Source organism: Octopus bimaculoides, chromosome 20 (genome assembly GCF_046866305.1).
Source record: "Octopus bimaculoides isolate indiv1 chromosome 20, ASM4686630v1, whole genome shotgun sequence".
NCBI classification, from domain to species: Eukaryota; Metazoa; Mollusca; class Cephalopoda; order Octopoda; family Octopodidae; genus Octopus; species Octopus bimaculoides.
Window position 1 is genome coordinate 13,323,095 of NC_142947.1, and position 17,420 is coordinate 13,340,514.

At 35.5% G+C, this 17,420-nt stretch overlaps 1 protein-coding gene across 1 annotated transcript in view; it reads left to right on the forward strand.

The window, feature by feature from the left end:
• Positions 1 to 12,612, forward strand: part of LOC106880863 (uncharacterized) — a 316,744-nt gene extending 304,132 nt beyond the window's left edge. Inside the window, exon 8 of the mRNA XM_089338024.1 lies at positions 8,374 to 12,612. Within this exon, the coding sequence (XP_089194150.1) occupies positions 8,374 to 8,498 (125 nt within the window). The 3' untranslated portion in view covers positions 8,499 to 12,612. The remainder of the gene's footprint in view (positions 1 to 8,373) is intronic.
• Positions 12,613 to 17,420: the final 4,808 nt, after the last annotated feature.

The window sequence follows — 17,420 nt, forward strand, 5'->3', positions numbered from 1 at the left end:
TATGCGTATGTTCATATGTATGCCCAAACTATTGTTTTAGAAACTCTAGTCACTTGATGATTGCACGGAGATGGCGTCAGAATTATCACCAATAAGATTTGTGACATTAAATAATATATTATTACTTAAAGCATAGGATTACATTCTCCTAAGTGTAAATTGTTTGTTGTGTGCGTATGTAAATATGCTTGTATATTTGATGCCTGAATTGTGTGTGTGTGTTTGCGTGCGTGTGGGGGGGGGGGGCACCATCTGACTAGAAATAAAACTTCACATCTTCAAGGACTTCTTGAAGGCTTTGGATGACAAATTGTCGCAGCAATTTTTCCAAAAAAATCTGCACACTAATGGGATTCTCAGTCGCACATAATGATTTTAAAATGTTATATATATTATTAAAACTGCTTCTCAAAAATTTGGGGTTTTCTTGAAACAATGTTTATCGAGCTCTGTGACTTTGCGGCACACTGTACACAAAAAATAAATTTCTAGTGAGCTCTGTATGGGAAATTAAAATTACTGATACTTTTCGCAAATGAAGAATAAGAAAATGGTGCTTTCTTAAAATTAAGAAATGCGGGTAGACTGACTCTGTGAACTACAGGAAAGCTGAATGCGTTACTAATCAACTTCATTAATTGTCATATCTAAAAGTTCATTGTGGTAAACCAGAATTCTGTAAGATACGTTCGACAATTTAGCATAGTCAATGGTATCAAGACGATAGATCTAACTTTCGATAAAATAATTCCCAATTTACGTCTATCAAACACCTGACATGTTCAAATAATCCTAACGTAAATTTCTACCACAAGTGTATACTAATGCTGTATAATGTTGGTTTCGTAATCATGGTGTGTAAAACAAAATTGTGACCGACACATTTTTCAAGATGTTCAAGAAGGAGTATGAAATTTAGAAAACCTTAACTAATATTTTTTTAAATAAGTGATGCACCTAGATACAATTCTAGCGCACAGTTTGCTAACTATTGATCAGTTGCTGGTGCTCTACAAAGTTGATGTAAAATGCGCAATAGAATAATGTTTGCAGAAATGAGAAGCTAAGGGCGGAAGCTATGTTGTTACCTACAGAGACCTGAACATACATCCGTTTAAGTGGTTGCTAACATTTCACTTGTCAGCAAACTACAACCTCGCGCTCATAAATATATTTCTCCTCTCTTTGTCTCTTCCAGCGACATTACAACTGCTTCTACTCTTCTGATTTAGCTTGTTTACACATTCTAACAAGACAAATATTTCCTCCCATTTTCTTGTGTCAACCCTGCTAGATCACACTTACATTATCCCACCCTAAACTCTTTTAATCATTCTTCTTAATAAATGCAAGCTTCTGGGATTCTTTCCCTCATCACCTACTTTTTCTTGCAGGCGTTACTCTACAGATTCTTAAACTGAACCTCATCTACATTATATTCCACCACTATTAGAGGGCATGCAACGTCCAAATTTCCTTTTCCTCTGATTACGTAGCAACCAAAACTTCCAGAAGTCAGGCAACAGCGAGAGACTTGACATGACAGAAGACGATTAACTTGGAACAAATTGATAGAGGATTTTACAAGAGTATCTTATATTAATAATATGTGAAACAAATTCGTATTCAGTATGTTTTAATAGACTGGAGGCAATAGATTAATTGGAACACTAACGGGCATCGAAATATTAGAAGGCGCATAATACGTGCAAATATATAAGATTTCAAAGAAGCAAGATATTGTTGGTGGCATAAATTTCAGGTGTTATTGAAGTAAAGAGTATGGAGAGGGGTAAAGAGTATGGAGAGGAGTAAAGAGTATGGAGAGGAGTAAAGAGTATGGAGAGGAGTCAGTTCAGCTTGCTTTACTTTCATCAGTTTTCTTTCATTTGTCACTCACTCGTGTCTCATTTACTGGGTGGTAGTCATACTGGACCACAGACTTCAAAGAATTTTTGTCGATTCTATGTCGACCCCCTGTAAACTGACTTGTATTTATCTCATTGTTTTCGTAAGATAAACAATTTAGAGTACAGAACTAAACTCAGTCGAAAATGGATACCAATATACGTGTGTGTGTGTGTGTGCGTGTGTTGTGAGAGAGAGGGGGAGAGATAGAAAGATAGTGTAACAGACACAAATTTATATATTTACAGACATGTATATAGACAGACAGGCGGACAAACAAACAGAGACAACTATATGACAGACAGACAGGCAGGCAGACAGACAGACAGGTAGATAGATAGATAGATAGATAGATAGATAGATAGATAGATAGATAGATAGATAGATAGATAGATAGACTAACATACAAATAAGGCTGAATTTCGTTTAACGTTTCCGACCACTAGTGTTCGGTTGTTCGATCAATTGAACTGTCAAGTTCATTACATTCGCGTGTAAAGTGGCTTAGTGTTCTTCAGATGCGGAATTAATGTGACAATATGTGACAAGACTGAACCATTAAATTACAGGTACATCCTTCAATACAAATTATTCAATACAAATTTTCTCTTTATATCCGCTCAACAAGTTTGGGTTATAGAAAATGACACTAATCTAAGGTACCAAGCAGTGGAACCGAAACCGAGACATCTTCGTTACAAAGCGAAATTTTTAGTCATTCGGCTATACTGCCTGTGTGTGTGTGTGTGTGTGTGTGTGTGTGTGTGTGTGTGTGTGTGATCTTCGAAGCAAGTTTGTTAACCATGCAGCTATGGCCGTGTCTGTTATGGATGCATTTATTTTTATTAACTTCGAGATGGCTAAGAAGGACACCTTCGTTAGACGTTAATGCTCGGGAAGATGCAGAACAATAAAGAAGCGGCATAGCGTATTTTAGTATACGTCCGAGCCAGTTATCTGATGTGAGAATTTCTAACGTAAAAGGCGATAAAGCACTTGATATGAAAACAATATATGTACTAAAGATCAGTTTTCGTTTGAAATAAAATGTCTTTGAACAGCTTTATTACAATTTATTACAGTTTTATCTTGAAAAACGTTCATAAAAGTTTGATGTTGATCACTTTCTAATAATTGAATTAACATATAGACTTTTACACAGTAAAACCACATATAATAAAAATGTTGTTCTCCTAACATTGTTCTTCGACAATGCTTAAATAAATATTGTGTAAATTCTCAGAGAATAAGTAAATACATCGACGTTATGTAAATATTCTGATAAATATATAGACGTTTATTTGTATAGTTTTATTTAATATGCATACAGTACAGAGCTCGTCTGGTGATGCTTCTCTGTTAATATATTCCATCCTACACAGACCAGATAGAAAAGTGGTTGGATTACTGGACACGAGACAACGAGACGGCATTTATATGTTGCTCGATATGTTAGACGTAGCAGGTAAATTTTTTGTCAAACCATTCCCTGCTGTATTAAATAAGACAAGTAAACATCAGATAAAATAGTTTTACAAAACCTCCTAAAAGGAATGGATGATCACAGCAGTATCGTACTTAACCATAGCTCGGATCGATCAGGGATGACCTGAGGTTAAATAAAAAGACTAAATACCTTGAACTGAATTCACAGGAGGGAACACTTCAGTGGTCACTCGACCGATTAGAAACAGCAGCCAAATCCACTTCAGTCAAATCGTACCGTCTTAAAAATGCTACACAGGATAATGTGGTACAGAGTACATCCTATAAAAATGGCAAGATTGTATGGACATAGCTGAACTGTCGTTCATAATGGGTTTGCTTGATCAATTCTATATTGGAGTAAAGAAAACTACTAAGAGCAGCACCGAATAATTACTACTAACAGCAGCACTTAATAATTATGTGGTTTCAGAACAAATCAGTCTTCAACTCCTGCAGTTTTCAACTCCTTCAGTCTTCAACTCCTGCAGAGTCAGAAGGGGCGCTGTTGTGGAATACAGTACATTTCTAGAAGCCCATTCGTTTCTATGTCCAGTCACAGCCGATTATTTTTTTCAGAAAGACAGAGACAGACAGATAAAGAATAAAAGAGGAGATTCAACATCATTTACCGACCCCGAGAGGTTGAGAGGTAAATATTAAACTCAGAGCGACAGAACCATTAAATGATTCCATTTATCACCAATCAGAACATTATAAACATTCTCATAAATAATTGGCTTATGTTAACTCTACCGCTGTGGCAATTTTGTGATTCTTCTGAAATTTTAGCATTGCCGCACATTATTACAATGTCTTTAGAATTGAATCATAGCAATATATCGTGGCTATTAATGCGACGAATTGGCAAACTCCTTAGTACGCCGGGAAAAATTGTTATTGTCTTTAAGTTCTGAGTTCAAATTCTACCGATGTCGACGTTGCTTTCATCCTTTCGGGGTTGATAAAATAAGTATCGTGTGGTCGATGTAAACGAATAACCCTGTTCCCCCAAATTGCTGGTACTGTGCCAAAATTTGAAACCAATATTTCGTAGATATTTATCTTAATCCAAACAAATGTTGTCAGCAAAGGGCATCACTCGAGATTAATTTCTCTAATCTAGTAAGTACTACGCTTTCCTCTACCCCAGTTTTAACTCTTAAACATCCGACAAGTTTAAATTAGCGTAAAATTGTGTATTATACAAAACAGATGTGCATAATTCTACTACTTTTCAAAACCTACAGTGAGATGGATAAAGTTGTTGAGTTGACACCAGATTTTGGATCTATGATTCAATTTTTGAGCAAAGCCTGCCGCATATCTGAGCTTAGAACAAGCCTCACCAAGAGTAAAAGTCTGGCTACGAGACTACTTTAATAACACAGAAAAAAACATGGCAAATAACACATAATCTAAACCAGTACCCTGCAACCTTTTCCCACTAGAATTGAGCTCACCTCGTATTGTAACATTTAGGGTCGACGAAGGGAATTATAACAGTTGTAGATTTTAAAATATTGCTCTTACCGTTTGATACAAAAACAATCTCCATATCTTGATCAACTGACCACTTTGTATCGATAACACTGGTTGTCTTACCCTGGCTGTTATACGATTATATAGGTTCTAACTTTTTACCTTTTATCTTTTACATATTTCAGTTATTAGACCGCGGTCATGCTGGAGTAGCGCCTTGAAGAATTTTTAGTCTTATGAATCGACACCAGTATTTATATCTTTTAAGCTTGGTACTTAGTCTACCGGCCTATTTTGCAGACCCGCTAAGTTACGGGGACGTAAACACGCCAACACCAGTTGTCAAGTGGTGGTGAAAGACAAACACAGACACATAAACACACATACATACCTATAAACTCTTACATTTATATACAACGGTCTTCTTTCAGTTTCCGTCTATCAAATCCACTCACTTTGGTCGGCCTGAGAATATAGCAGAAGACACTTGTTCAAATTGCCAGACACAGCCGACTCCGCTCCAACAATTAAATTCACAGTAATATATTGCAGTTGAAAATTAAGTGAAGATTTACAAATTGCACCAGCACCCATCTCACCAAGCTGCTATCCCGACGAATTCATTCTATTGACAGAAACGAGTCTGACAATAGCTAAAGACCGTATTGTGCTTGTTAACATTTTATCAACATTTACATATAATAGTCGACATCTACAAATGATTTCTGTATAATCGACATTTATCGCTGTGTATAGCAAATTAAATGGTGTGTCCGTCTCCTAAAATCGTTTGTTTATAGTTCACACACACACACATACACACACACACGTACACACATGCATATATGTATGTGTGCACATATATATATACATGCATGTATGTATGCATATATATATATATATATATATATATATATATATATATATATATATATATATATATACATATATACATATGTATGTATGTGTGCATAGATAGATAGATAGATAGATAGATAGATAGATAGATAGATAGATAGATAGATAGATAGATGTTCATGTATGCATGAGTAAATTGTATTTATTCGGTACATTGTTATGGTATGTATGTCTTTATTGTAAGTAGTCAGTCAGATTCTAAAAATTATCTATCTCGTTGTAGAACAACTATTTAAAGAGATTTTGTATCCAATTTCTTGCCTGTTGTTTTCATCTATAGTGAATCCGAGATTTTTCTTTACTTCATTTGATTCAATAAATGTTTCTGAATTTAATAGCCTCAGGGACTCTCTTGTCAACTAAACGAATAAAACAAAATATTTTGCCTGTTGTAATTGATTTGCTATTTTTAACAAGTCTTATCTCTATTATAAATTCTATCATTCAGTTTCTTATTGTTCATATACCATTTTGCTTTTATAAATCTATTGAATTACCTCTATTTTCACTTTTCCAAGTTTTCCCAACTTCTCCGTCCAACTCTACCAAAGTAAACATTCTTGGGAAATTATACTTTGAGCCATGTATTCGTACTTATATTATGAACATATTCAGAATCTCAGAATCAGAAGATTTTCTTTTAAACTACATTAAATATTCCAGGAAAGGTTTAAAAGGTTAGCTGTAGGAGAAAGCTAAATGAAAACTTTTACCTGAATAAATTCCCAGTTGCTGAATGCTTGAATAACAAACTATCAAATCTACAATTATATAAAATGCTAGTATGAGAATTGTTTAACCCTTCCTTAAATACATTGTATGGCAAAGAACTGTAGGAAGCGATCATTTCTGTTGTTACTCGTTTTCTCTCTTTCTCTCTCTCTCTCTCTCTCTCTATCTCTCCCTCTCTCTCTCTCTCTCTCTGACGTCCTGAGAATGCTGGACTATCTATAGTCTATTCACTTTGATCAGAAATCTAAATATGATTCGTTAACCCCACTGAGAAGATTTCTTGCGAACATCAGATATTTCAATCGGAGTCCTAAGTACTAAGATTATATTTCCGTGTGTATGTGTGCGTGTGTGCGTGTATGTGTGTGTGTGTGTGTGTGTGTACGTATATGTGTGTGCGTGAGGGTATCCTTGCATATGTGTATATGTATGTGCGTATGTCTGCTTGCATGCATGTATGTAAGCCTGTGTGCATACAAGTATGCAAACATAAGTATGTCCATATATGTATATATCTTATACATATGTGTGTGTGTGTACGTATATACACAAACACATACAAACACACACACACACACACACACACACACACACACACACACATATATATATATATTGTGAATATCGCAAGCACAAGATATACTTTCATAAGGAGATTCAAGACATGGCCTTCAAATGTTAAATACAGTGTTTATTAACAGACACGTATAATCTATCGTATTTTGGTTATTTCAACAAATATAAGCCATTTACATATATACTGCGTGCCTGGAAGATAATAGTATATGTTTTGAGATTGCATTATCTACTTTCCTATAAGTGTCATTACGATGCGAAATTGCAAAAGAATTCGATGCAAAGCCCATTAAATGAATACGCTATTAATCCACATCTCTTCATTGCTAGCAGGCTTTACATTGATTAAAATTCATATTTTTATTGATAAAAAGATAAGAAGATACGACGAGACTTTCGGAAATACGTTGCATGGAACCAATATTACCGCGAGCGTTTGTTTTCATAGCTATGTCCCTGGACGTCATTACAATAACATGTTGAAGGAAATAATTTAGATAAGAATTTGAGAAAGATTCTCGGCATTCTTTGTACAACAACGGTTCACCCCTTTGTAAAGAAACAACATCGATCGCACGCCAAAAAAAAATTCCTATATTTCCTGTCTTTCTGATGTTTTTTCGAGTTGTTATATATATATATATATATATATATATATATATATTGCTAAGACACACCGACTTGAACTTATTGATATATTTCTCAACTGTAAATATATATTCAATAGTTTCCACATCCTGTATGAATATAGAAATATATGGATCTATCATTCTGGCATTCTATCCCAGTATACCAAATACATTACCCACCTACCGGTGTATTAAATCCTTCAGTAATTTCACGATTTACGACACATCATCGCATTCATCGTTAATATTTATATCATTTCATAGTAGTGATAGAATATAATCTTAGGATCAAGTCCATTATATTACCTGTAGCTTTTTTTGTTTCCATTTTCAATCGACTTCATAGAATGAAAAACAAGCACAAAATCACCAGATTCCAAAAGCACTGATACGAAACTAAATACTACGTTTTTCCAATGAGCAGAATATCATCTTACAAAAATGATTTAGTAAATTAGCTATTATCTATCACTCACTTTTCTCATGAAAAATCAGCACCTTTTCTAGGATAACACTACAAACGTATAATTCTACGTTAAAAGACGTACTGAAATCTATTCAAGAAAATTTGTCCACAAACAATTAAATTTCATCTCAGCTAATTCAATTAACCATTTCGATGCTTTTTTTTTTTCTTTTACAGTTGGCACCAATTACGTAAATTCATCACAAGGAAGAACCTCACGGAACCCGTTACAGATCATTCAAGCGCAGACACTTTCCCATCCAAACCAAGCATTCAACTATTCCTGCCAAATCTACAAATGATTCACCACTTCAATACAATCAATCACAGACAGAAACTCTCTTTAAGAGTCAAATTCATCTGCAACAATTACTCGTATGCTCTGTAGCTGATTTTGTAGTTGCTTAATGCTTGTTGTTGGATGAGCCCAATCAATTCCGCTTCAACAGGTCAGTCATATTGAGGTTGCTTATCGTGCGAAGGAGAACTGGTGATCCAAAACCTGCTTACTGTGGACATCTTGTTTTTTAGATATAGAACAGGTGCACCACCCATATTAATGACGGGAGAGAGAGTTCAAAGACAGACATTTCGCTGTCATAATGAACAAATTGGTCGACCATGTTGCAGCTCCCTCATACTTACTTGGTATGAAGAATGGACCTTGATGCTAATGGAAAATGTGACGTTCACGCTTTCGAGAATTAGTAAATTTAAATGTTTGTCTTTGGGGATTGATGCTGTGTTTTTTTTTGTTTTTTGTTTTTTTTTTCTTTTTTTTTCATATTTTATTTTATTTACCTGACACTGTCACAGGGCGAAGAGTAGCACCCATGAAAATATTTTCAGAACTTTTAAAATTGTTAAAAGGACGGACGGATTAAAGTTACCCTCAAACTGGAGACCCAACTAAAATGCTCAGAACCGATTGCTCCCTGATAAGGGGCTCCCAAATACCTTGTGGCGTGAAAGTGGGAGACAGATTAGTTGTGTTCTAACCAGGAGCATGAATAATGCAACTTACTACCGATAGACGTTTATATACTTAACGTCCCTAACATCTGCCAAATTTTACCCCATGCACTTTGCCCAAATTTAGGTTATGGTAGAAGTACCACACAGTAAGATTGAAGCGGAAATCGCGTAGATTTGAAGCGAATTTATTATCTACACGACCATACCTTTTCAGTTTACTAGATACTAGCTTCTACTGTTTAGCAATCACTATAACTATATGGCGTGTGATGTAGACTTGTCATAGTTATAATAATTGTTGTGTTTATAAGAATTAATATATCTATGGCAATTTTATTTATAACATGCATTGATTTTGTATCGGTTTCCCAGTTGCATCGATTTCATTGACATTTACTCTCACATTGCACTTTAGGAAAGATTGTAATTTATTAATCATAGTAAGGAGGGCAAGATCGTTACAATTTTCCACTAAATTATTCAAAATGCATGAAGGTTGAAATTTCCTAAAGGTATTTCCTCGCGTTTTGTATAATGAGGCAGCGATTTGGCAGAATCATTAGCGCCTCGGACAAACTGCTTTGCTACATTTCTTCTAGCTCTTTATGATTTAAGTTCAAATTGTACTGGGGTCAGCTTTGCCTTTCATCTAATCGGGATCGATAAAGTAAAGTACTAGTTAAGTGCTGGGTCGACGTAATCGGATTTCCCCGAAAGAATATGCTTAAACAAAATAATATTAATACAAGTAATAAAAATTGCGACGAACAGGCGGAATCATTAGCACGCCGGACAAAATGTTTAGCGGCATTTCATCCGCCTTTACGTTCTGAGTTCAATTTCTGCCGAAGTCGACTTTACCTTTTATCCTTTCGGAGTCGATAAAATAAGTAACAGTTTAGAAGCGGGATCGATGTAATCGACTCAGTTCCTTCCTCGAAACTTGGCCTTGAACCAAAATTTGAAACCGATGTAAACAATAATTTAATTAATCATGGTTCGACATGTTTGTTATTTCTTTATTGCCCGCAAGGGGCTAAACATAGAGGGGACAAACAAGGACAGACAAAGGGATTAAGTCGATTACATTTGAACTCAGAACGTAACGGTAGACGAAATACCGCTAAGCATTTCGTCTGGCGCGCTAGTGTTTCTGCCAGCTCACCGCCTTATGCACACAAACATGGTTCGACATGCTTGTGTGCAAAATGCAAGCGGACAGTACGTTGAACTTGTGATTCTACTTCGTTTCTAATCAAAGCCATTTCACTTCACTTTCATCATTAATACATTATGGATTTTATGGACATAACACCTATACTATTTTTTTCACCTCCTAAATGATTAATCGATATAAATTACGGACAATTTCAATCTTCGATTTTATTTTGGTTCGCAGTTTTTTGAGTCTTTTGGATTTTTTTTATTTACTTAATCTCCTTTCAGAAGTTGAAATTCACGTAATCTTATTTCTACCCTTCTTATTTGAGACCTTGCGTCAATGTAAGAAATATACAATCCTATAAATGACAAGGATTATAATGCACCGCTATTCTGTTATGCAAAGTAACCTTTACTTCTCTTTCAGTCGCAATCCCATGGGAAGTTTATATTGGGCGTCATCCGAGGTATTTAATATCAACCCAGATAAATAACGTTCAGTATGTATTTTAACAATAAAATCAAAAAAAGTACAAAAACAATAACACAATGTAGTAAAGGTCATTTAATACTATCCGACCAATAATAAGGCAAAACGTATTTCAGTAATTTAATTGATTTAGATAAGGTTATTTATGAACATTTCCATGTCATCTGGAATCAACGTTGTTTAACGTTTGATATCGTCGTCTGGGATTTGAAAAGCCATCAAGATTATTACTACAGTTTGAAATGGAACATTTTTATGATTGGACGTAACATACTGAATGTATATACAAGGGATTTGAAATTTGTGAGATAGAGAGACAGGGCCGGAGAGACAGAGCCAGAGAGAGGTTCTTATATAATATGATCACAATATGAGGAATTAACTGTGAAACAAAATGGAGGTTTATGTGCAGTAAATAGTGGGAATGCGATCGAAGAAACAGGTAAAGGTCCTTCATCTCAAATGTCTGAACCAACTTTTTAAAGGAAATGTGATAATTCAGTGATAAGAATCTAAAACATTCATACACTATTAAAATGTAATAATTGGACGTGGCGGGCGCAGTGCTTATTTTTAATTAAATATCATTTAGTCATACCAAGGCGGCGAGCTGGGAGACTCGTTAGCACGCCGGGAGAAATGCTGAGCGGCATTTCGTCCGTCTTCACGATCTGAGTTCAAATTCCGCTGAGGTCGACTTTGCCTTTCATCCTTTCGGAGTCGATAAAATGAGTACCAGTTGAGTACTGGGGTCGATGTAATCGACTTACCCTACTTCCCCGAAATTGCTGGCCTTGTGCCAAAATTTGAAATCATCTTATTTGGTCATATCATATAATTCTGAGTGTACTACTGGAGTTCATCTTGAGATTTCAAACATTTTCTTTAGACGACTCGGATCTTTTTCCTTTTCATGGGCAGCTCGATTAATTAATTTTCTTTAACTAAACACTGTGAAACTTCGTATACTGGTAGAATGTGTCATATAGAATATCTTTTACTCTTAGCGTTGTTGAGAAAAGTTTCTATTTACAAAGTTATTTCGTGTTAAAGTTGTCGTATTTCGATAAGATATTCTATATGACACATTCTACCAGTATCCGAAGTTTCAAAGTATTTAGTTAAAGAAAATTAATTAATCGAGCTGCCCATGAAAAGGAAAAGATCCGATGACTCCATATAAGAGAAATCTAGAACAAGTTTTTGACCGTTTTCTTATTGTTCGACGTAACAACGTGAAAATGCCGGATGGGTTTCAAATCCTGTCGAGATTTGCTCTGCTTTTCTTCCTGCCAGTGTTGATCAAACCGAACCTTGGTCAAACACTGAGCTCAATTTTAGCTCCCACTGTTGTTTCTTCAACCAAAAGACCAAGTCTGAAAATCTCGAACGAGCCCTGGACAACTTTTAGAAGCTTGTATTTTAAGGGCTGATGGTGAGGATAAGCTGGCAAAATCATTCGTTTTCAGCTTTGCCTTTTATCCTTTCGGGTCGATAAAATTACGTACCAGTCGAATACTGGAGTTGCTGTTATCGAATATTCACTCTCCCTTAAATATGACTTGCCTTGGACCTTCACCAGAAACAATATTACGGAAAATTAGGGTTTAAATCCCCTCTGCCACAGTATTCTTGTGTGGAGCAGCGATCCTCAGGTATTAACTATAAAAAGAGAACCTCTTTAATATGATGTTTTGAATTGTAAGATAATCGGGAGTTTGTATCACGTGACTGATGTTGAATTGTCTCATGTAAAAATCACAAAATAAAATCATCTAACTCGCTTGTAATGCGACTTTGAGTTATCTTTTACTTGTTTCGGTTATTTGACAGCGGCCTTGAAGGGTTTTAGGCGAACAAATGGACCTCAGGACTTATTTTTTAAGCCTGGTACTTATTCTACCGGTTCATTTTTGCCGAACCGCTAAGTTACGGGGACGTAAACGCGCCAACACCGCTTATCAAGCGGTGGTTGGCGGACAAAGTGACACGAAGACACATACACACACATAGACATATAAGTTTATACGACCGGCTTCTTTTAGTTTCTGCCAACGGAATCCACTCACAAGACACTTGCCCAAGGTGCCACGCAGTGGGACTGAACCTGAAACCATGTGGTTGGAAAGCAAGCTTCTTACAACACAGCCATGCCCGCTCCTATGTTTTTCTAGATGTTAATCAAATATTTATATCAGGATAAATAACAACCATCCGTAGTCCATGTTATAATCACGGCCCCCTTGTAAAGAGGATCGTATCAGGTAAGACTAAAAGGAGATTCGGTGGGCAAGCACTTATCTATTAACAGAAGCTGATTAGTTATTTACAGTGCCAAGTGCAAATCTCACACACAAAAATAGAATGTATTAAAAACAATTTTAAGAAGCAACGAAGCAGTGTTCTTAACATCGATTTCTCAGTCTCTCACCAGAAAAATCAATAATCGGTATGACTTCAACGTACTGTCTAACATTACAAACCTCAACTACTAAAGTACATGTCAGTACATTTAATATTACGAGGAATAAATGACTAAACGACCATTAATAAATGTCTTTACAGGTTTCTATTACACTAGAGTGTTCTTTAATGATACAGAAGTGGTAAGACATTGTACAGTAGAGGGATATTTCCAGGTGAACTGACTCCGTGCTCATGTTTCGATTCCTTCTTGCTGCTTCCTTACGCTATTAGTGTTCTGGAGAAAAGTTTGTAACCTTGCAACATTCCATTTACTTTTTATCTGTGATGTTATATCGATTCCTAAACCAAATATTTCAACTCGGTAAGACTATTAATTCATTAATTAGTACCTCCATTAATTACTTGAGCTGCTTGAAATAGCAGCTAAATATTCCTTCTAATGCCAATCCACCGTATTAAAAAACATGAAGGCAACGTAGTCGTTTTTTTTAAACGATGTGCATCTGGTGGGGCGGTTGTAGACCGAAAGTTAAAGATAATAAAAAATTCAATGATGGTGCACTTCTTAAAACTGAGAAAATAAGCAAAATGATATGCTTTCGAGTAGCATTACTTAGTTAAGCCTGCTAAAAGAAACATCTTTAACATGTGTTAAAGAATGCTGTAAACATGTATGTACCTAAATAAACCATTGTGGTTAAGGTAATCCTTCATACGCTTCATTGCAGAAGTCTATTGGGAACTGACGATTTGGCATTCAACCTGCTTTGGAGACAGTGTATTTTGGCGCCGGAAGCAAGACACACAAGCGCGCGCGCGAGCAAGAATATACGCATATAGATAGAAACAGTGCGAGAGAGAGAGAGGAGGAGAGAGAAATGTTACAATTTATCAATTCAACACAATTGGCATAAACACTTTCCCTCTCCTCGCAGAGATAGAGAAATATGCTTATATGCATAAACAGAGAATGGATGTGTCTCTGAAAGAGAGAGAGAGAGATTGAGTGTCTATGTGTGTGAGAGACAAACAGACACAAAAAAGGTGGGATAAAACGAGAGAAACGTTAAAACGCCTGATAAAATAATCCAGTGTCGAATCAGCAACGTCAAAACGATTATGGTATAACGTATAATATCATTTTGATTTTAGATCCACACGGTCAGACTTTGCCAAGAACGAAACAACAACAAAACATGCATAAAACATAGCTTTTTAATTTTTTAAATCAAAGATTATTCGTCTGTGTATGTGAAATATAATGTCGGATCAGTCAAAACAGCAGTAATTATAAGATTTTCAGAAGATACATTTATGAAAGGACAACTAAGAAGAATTAGAACTTTATCATAGACTCAGTTTCGTCAGTAATTTTTGCATCACCTTACCATATTTGCCAATCATGTACGTGTTGCCAGGGCTGGAGAATAGGTAGAAATATCTAGCTAATACAATGTCAAAATTTAATGATAACACAGTGTTAAGAATCGATAAAAATAAGTAAAAGATATAGAGTTAGAATCACTCGGTGAAACCTGCTGAAAGAAACATCTTGCGTTGAAGAAAGCTATAAACCTATATGTATATAAATATTGATTTATTTCGACCAGACACAAAACCTCTGTGTTTAAGAGACGAAGTTGCAGTGTTTGTCTATTTGCAAAGGTCATTAATTGCGTAATCAATTCAACCCAGTCAACCACGATTCCGTACCTAACAGTATTATTGATCTGCACACAAAAAATATTACTTTAAATTCAAATTTACAGTGCTCTCTCGTGCATCCAGATATGATTATGTTATAGTTTTTGTGCAGCGAGCTGACAAAATCATTAGAGCGTCAGAAAACTGCTTTGTTGTATTTGTTTCGTTGCTTTCCATTCTGAGCTCAAATCCCGCTGCGGTCAACCTTACCTTTCATCCTTCGGGTACCAATAAAATAAAGTCAAGCTGTGGGGTCGATTGTACAGACTAACTCCTACTTTGGGGTATTTGTTCGCCACTTTATATTTTCAATTCAAATGCCACTACCATCAATTTTACCTTTTTTTATCTTTCATCCTTCAGAGATTGATAAAATAAGATAAGGACCAGTTAAGCACTGCTCTGGGATCGATTGTACTGACAAAGCCCTTGCCCTCAAGGCTGGAGGCCTTGTACCTAAATGAGAAACAGGATTATAAGAGTGAGTTTAACTCGTTATTTTCGTTAAACTAGAGCTCTAGTGGGTATTAGTAGAATTTTATTTTTCAAAATTTCTCACATGTGGCGCAACTGATGCGAAACCTCGTCACCAATTATAAAACACTTAATTATTGCACGCCTCTGCAAATTTACTTACAAACAAAATGTAACTTTCTTGCTTTGTCCAAGCATTCCTCGAAGAGAAGTGAAGTGAATAAGCGTCAATAAAGGGTTTTAGTTGCACAAGTTCTCCTTGACTGTGTCGAGAGAGATGAAAACTCTTTGAAAACTATGCGCAGGCCTCTCAGCAGGTATCGCCAAGCTTTTGGCAAAATTTGATGCAGATTTTCTATTCAACTCTATCTGTCATAGTCAATGAGACGATCACACACCTTCCTTCCAAGCACTGCCGTAAACAGTGAAAGTGAGATAGAACGTTAAAACTTTGTGTGCATGCGCAACAGAGTTTAAGGTCAATCTATACCAAGCGGGTCAATACGATGAGAACTCCATCCAATGAGAGTTCAATATTACTAAACATTTCAACTACATGTACTTATCGGGCCATTTGTAATACGTTAAGTACATGTAGTTGAAACATTTGGTAATATATATATATAATTATTAAATAGTGCAATACAGTAGGATTACTTCCCTGTAAATATTGGTGCTTTGTTGTACCACTATCCTATATATATATATATATATATATATATATATATATATATATATATATATATATATATATATATATATATATATATATATATATATATATATATATACAGGGTGTCCACACAGACTGGGTACATGGAGTAAATAAAATCATAACATAAACAATTAAATATAAGAAATAATAATTTCTTAAAGTATGTGTTAATCCCCATGTGGATACCCTGTATATTAAAGCTGTCTCACCTGTTCATGTAAATATTTGTTAAGATACTTGTTATGAATATTTGTTTCAATGACGATTTTCTTCTAATTCCACGGCGAATCGTAAACGAGCAGTAGCTGCAGCATTTTGCTCACTAGAAACATTTTCTTACAGAGTAAAAATCTGAAAACTTCTTCATTCTTCACATAGCATAGGAAAGATATAACTCCTTAAACTAAGTTGCAGTAAACTAAGTTAAAACCTGATACAAATAGATGCTTTCAGTACCTCCATTATTAAAAAGAAAAAAATAATCTATACAGAAAATAATGTGATGTCCACCACCACCATTACCACTACCTTACAGTCGCGCACACACACTGGCGTCATTTTAATTAACAAATCACAGTAGGAGGCCGGTTGGTCATTAATTCGAAGTCACAGGTAGTAATTTTCTAATTAAATAAGTAGAAATCTATAGTATAACATTATGATTAGTTGTAACATCATGCTGGTTTTAACTTAGTAACTTTGGGGAATGGAATTATCAGCATATTCAACTATTCTCTATAGGGATTCGCAGACGTGGAGCAGAAATTGAGAAAAACCTAAAACTTAATGCTACACAATTTTGATATGTAATTGTTGCCGCAGAGAAAACAAGGACGCTACCCTGCTATTCTTCCTCGTATAGAAACACAGAATGGTTGAAAAAGAATACTATAATTGATTAACTATACTTCCCGCAGCAAAAATATCTGGGTGCAGTTTCGATTTCAACTGGAAATTATCTTACTTTTCTTCAGAATATATCAACATCACATTGAGATTTTCCTCCCGTACTTTCCTGTTTAATTTAACGAAACCCACATCATTAAAGCGGTGTGGTAGAATGCTGGAGAAAATTCCTTGCAGTATTTATTCCAGATCATTATGTTCCACTCTCAAATCCCATCGAAATCAACTGTGCCTTTCATTCTTTCGAGGATGGTAAAGGATATACCAATATATGGTGGTAGGGTAAGGCGGTGAGCTGGTAGAGTCGTTAGCGCGCCGTGCAAAATGCTTAGTGGCGTTTCATCCATCTTTACGTTCTGAGTTCGAATTCCG